Below are 3,781 nucleotides of genomic sequence, written 5' to 3' on the forward strand. Positions count from 1 at the left end.
AGCGAGAGAGAGAGAAAGAGAAGTCAGTATTGGAACCAGACATAGATTTTTCAGACAGAGTTTTCCCTGTGACAAAAGCAGGCAATTCCACAAAAGTAAAGAGTTTGGGACACAAAAGCCTGGTTAATTTTAAGAAACACAGAATTTAACACAAAAAGGTAGAACAAGCTGAGAAATAGCACTTAAAATCGCCCCACAGATGGCTTAAGACAATTCAAGACTGCAGTGCCACCGAACGGCGAGGCATCCCATCCCCTTTGCATCCTCCTCAGTGCCTCGGCATCCCCAGCAGTTCTGTTGCGACGGCACTTGCTGCGATGCAGACACACAGCTAGTTGGATTTGTGAGAGGAAGCTAACCCATCAAAAGATGATTAGTTTTCAGACAGCGTTTTCCCTGTGATAAAAGCTGCTATTTTGCAAAAGTAGCACATTCAGGACATGGATGGCTGAAGCATCAATGCTGACAGAAGGAAATGGGAAAGCTCACTGGGGAGGACCGGGAAAGGCAGGACCAGTCCCTCTGGACTTCGCTTGCTTATGCCTGAAGCGTCAAGCAGAGTTAATGAGGGAAGAAGCACCTTTGCTCTCCAGGAGCCACTTACTATGATGAGGTGTATTTACCGATGTGAGACGTGGACTGAAAAAGGATAAAAGGCACTATACCGGGGGACTTACTCAGCGCTAGAGGACTTATAAAGTTAGTTCTTCCACCCACTAACTACAGAACAGAAGAATGAGCTATAAGACAGCTACTCATTAGATACTAATGTTAAACCGCTGTTACCTAAAAATACAGTTTTAAATGGTCTAATCTAAAGTCCTTCTTCCTCTCAATTGCTCATGTTCATATAATGCAGAAAATTGATGCAGTTTGTTCTCCAGTCATTCCAGAGCGATGGTTTTCAACCTTCCCGTTCCTGCCTCGCAACTGGCTGGAACTCCCCTACCATGAAGGAGCAGGGTGATCTTAGATTCTGCCCTGCAGAAGGATTTGGAACAAACCAGTAATGATCCGTGAAACACAGGGCAAGGGCAGAGTCACACGCAAGCAAAGAAAACTTGGCTTGACTTCAAACAAACGATTCATGTCTTTACTAAGCAAAAGCCAACAAATTTCAGCATCTAAGCAAGGCTGCTGGTGTTGAATTTCCATTTTCAACGCAACACAGAAAATGATCTGCAGTGCGATAGTTTTGAATAAAATTCAAAATTCTATTGCCTCATGAAGTACCTTTATCTACTTAATTGGCAGTTTTCCCCCTCCCGCCCCCCAAGATTACTTTAGAAAGCAATGTGCCCGCTCAGTATCTTCTCCGGGAGGCTGGATTCTGTAAAACGGTTGTTTCCTTTCACGATTTAAGCACCATCACTGCAAGTACCTATATACAGCAGCAGTGACTCAAGCCAGCTATGAAAAGCTTTAACACCATGTTTCCCTGTAATACTTCAGGCAATGGGCAGCAAAAATAAAACAGCCCTCAAAGACCTGACCTTCCTATTCTCTTCAGTCAAGTATCCAAAGTTGGGCAGAGAGTGGCACTTAGGTAGTTGCACTCCACAATAAGGGGAGCTCATCCTTCCCGTTTTTGTTTGGCAAGACCTGCAGGTTCATGTAGCATTAACGCGTCAATTTAAGCCTGCTGTACATTTTCAACATTATTTCACAATTGTGCAGAATAATTTATTTTCTTTTATACGATGAAAAGTAGGCCAGTTCTGGATAACTGCCTAAATGCCCCCAGAATCTTCCAGTCCATTTTAAATACGTGTGTATAAATACATCATATTGTGGTAGAATATCCAGAAAGGAACATGAGACTAATTCTTGCATGTTTACAAAAGAGAGATTAAAGATAATCTGTGAAGACAAAAGCCCACCAGATGTCAGTCTAATTCTAGGCAGAGAAGAGATCTGCAGACCAGGACTAAAGGGAGACTAATCCCTGCTAGAAAGCCACGCAATTCTTCCCTATTATCATTCACTTTCCAGCATAAGCCATCCACACTCTCGCACAATTCCTCTTGTATCCAACTGGCCGCAAGAACAGCCATTTCTTTGGATACCTTGGAGCATTTAAAACTGGTGGACTGGTATCCACAGGCTACCAGAGATGTATCCTCCCTTAGGGGCTGGGAGGGGTATTCCCAGCACTGTAGCATGTTGCTTATACGTACAAGAGAGTAGGTACTCTCTCTGCCTGGTCTCCTCTTTCCATACAGACAGAGCAACAGCAGTCCAGCTCTTAGCACCACTGTGTCTGCAGGCTCCAGGGACATTCTGTTAAGGACACCCAAACCCCAGGCAGAGGTAGCATGCTGAGTCCATCACTAAAAAGTGAAAACGATGATGGGTCTTCTGAAGAGTCAAAGATCTACAGAACAACTAAACAGGTATCTTGAAGGCTGAGCGGTAGGACTCAGTCTAGTTACTACCAGGAAACTAGAAGAAGGTGTTTCAGGTTCATCACTATATTGGTTCATGACTTAGTCTAAATGTTTCAAAAAAAGTGGTTGAAACTTTTCCATGAGCCATTTTTCTTCCTCCTTGCATCGTCAGTAAGCCAAGGAGAAAAACGACTATCGGTTCAAAGGAGCACTCAAACAGAAATGGCGAGCAATGTACTGATTCTATCACAGAAGACAGGAAATGAAGCTGGGCTTTCTAAAGTCATCAAGGATCTAAAGAACAACTGAACAGGTAAGGCAAAAACTTAATTTATCTTCTTAAACTCTTTCTATTCTTCTCAAGTCGATGTTTGCCCCCAGAATATACCACAAGCACACATCACAGAAGAATTAATCTAAAAGCATCTCTGACTACAGATGTTACGCAGGTGCAAAATTACCAACCCAAGCTCAGACCCCAGCAGGGGGCAGCAAAAAGCAGGTCTAATCCAGGCGCGGATTCTTACCTTGTGCTTGGGGCACCTCACGGAGAAATTCTCTTCGTTTAGTAAACAATCTAGAGGAGGAGGAGACAGCAATTTATTACTTTTTTAATAAAAACCAACTTGAATAATACATCACATGTGTTAATCTTGCCTCACAGGTATATATTTTTCATTCAAAGATCTCTTATAGGAATACTATCTTATTAGCAGGTTCATCCCTTCCACCCCCAAAGTTTTAGCAAATAAAATTATAAAACACCCCAAGTGACAACGTTGCCTGGATTACCAAGCCAAGTCCAAGCATCCCCGGTCTCCCCGATCCTCTGTATAGAGTAAGAATCACAACAGCAAGTCTACAAATCCTGTATCCCAACCCCCTTCAGCTATTCCAAGCTTCCTTGCTACGCCACAAGGAAGATGGACGCAATCATCCAATATGAACAGACAACCCCTGCTTTGTACTTCATAGGAAAACCAGTGCCTTTCATCCACACCCCAAGGCCCTGCCAACATCAGGAGAGAAGGGGGTGTGTCTCTAGGTATGGGGGTATACGACAGCTTATTCGCAATCCCAAACCCTGGTGATCATTTAACACTTTGACACTATGTCTGGCAGTCAGGTCACTCATGCTGTTCTTGGATCTGCTTCCATGACTCATGTATGTGAAGCTTCCATAATCTAAGAAATAGTTTAATGAATGATTTAAACCTATTATGGAAAGTGAGGCACCGACGTCGAATTGCTTCTTTAGGAACAAATGAAGCAATACTGTAGTTTGAAGAACACTTCTTTACTGGCGCTGCCAGTTAAGTGGTGCTCCTCCTCTCACCCTCCCGCCCAGGCTCTGCCTCCAAGGGATGTCGAGTCGGCAGCTCCCAGAACTTCAG

The 3,781-nt window shown here is 43.6% G+C and overlaps 1 protein-coding gene across 1 annotated transcript in view; it reads right to left on the reverse strand.

Moving 5' to 3' along the window:
- Positions 1-3,781, reverse strand: part of TCF20 (transcription factor 20 (AR1)) — a 44,054-nt gene that overhangs the window by 4,839 nt on the left and 35,434 nt on the right. The window contains exon 3 of the mRNA XM_009700327.1: positions 2,915-2,964. Within this exon, the coding sequence (XP_009698629.1) occupies positions 2,915-2,964 (50 nt within the window). The remainder of the gene's footprint in view (positions 1-2,914; positions 2,965-3,781) is intronic.

The sequence above is a fragment of the Cariama cristata genome, unplaced genomic scaffold (assembly GCF_000690535.1).
Source record: "Cariama cristata isolate BGI_N322 unplaced genomic scaffold, ASM69053v1 scaffold9475, whole genome shotgun sequence".
Taxonomy (NCBI): Eukaryota; Metazoa; Chordata; class Aves; order Cariamiformes; family Cariamidae; genus Cariama; species Cariama cristata.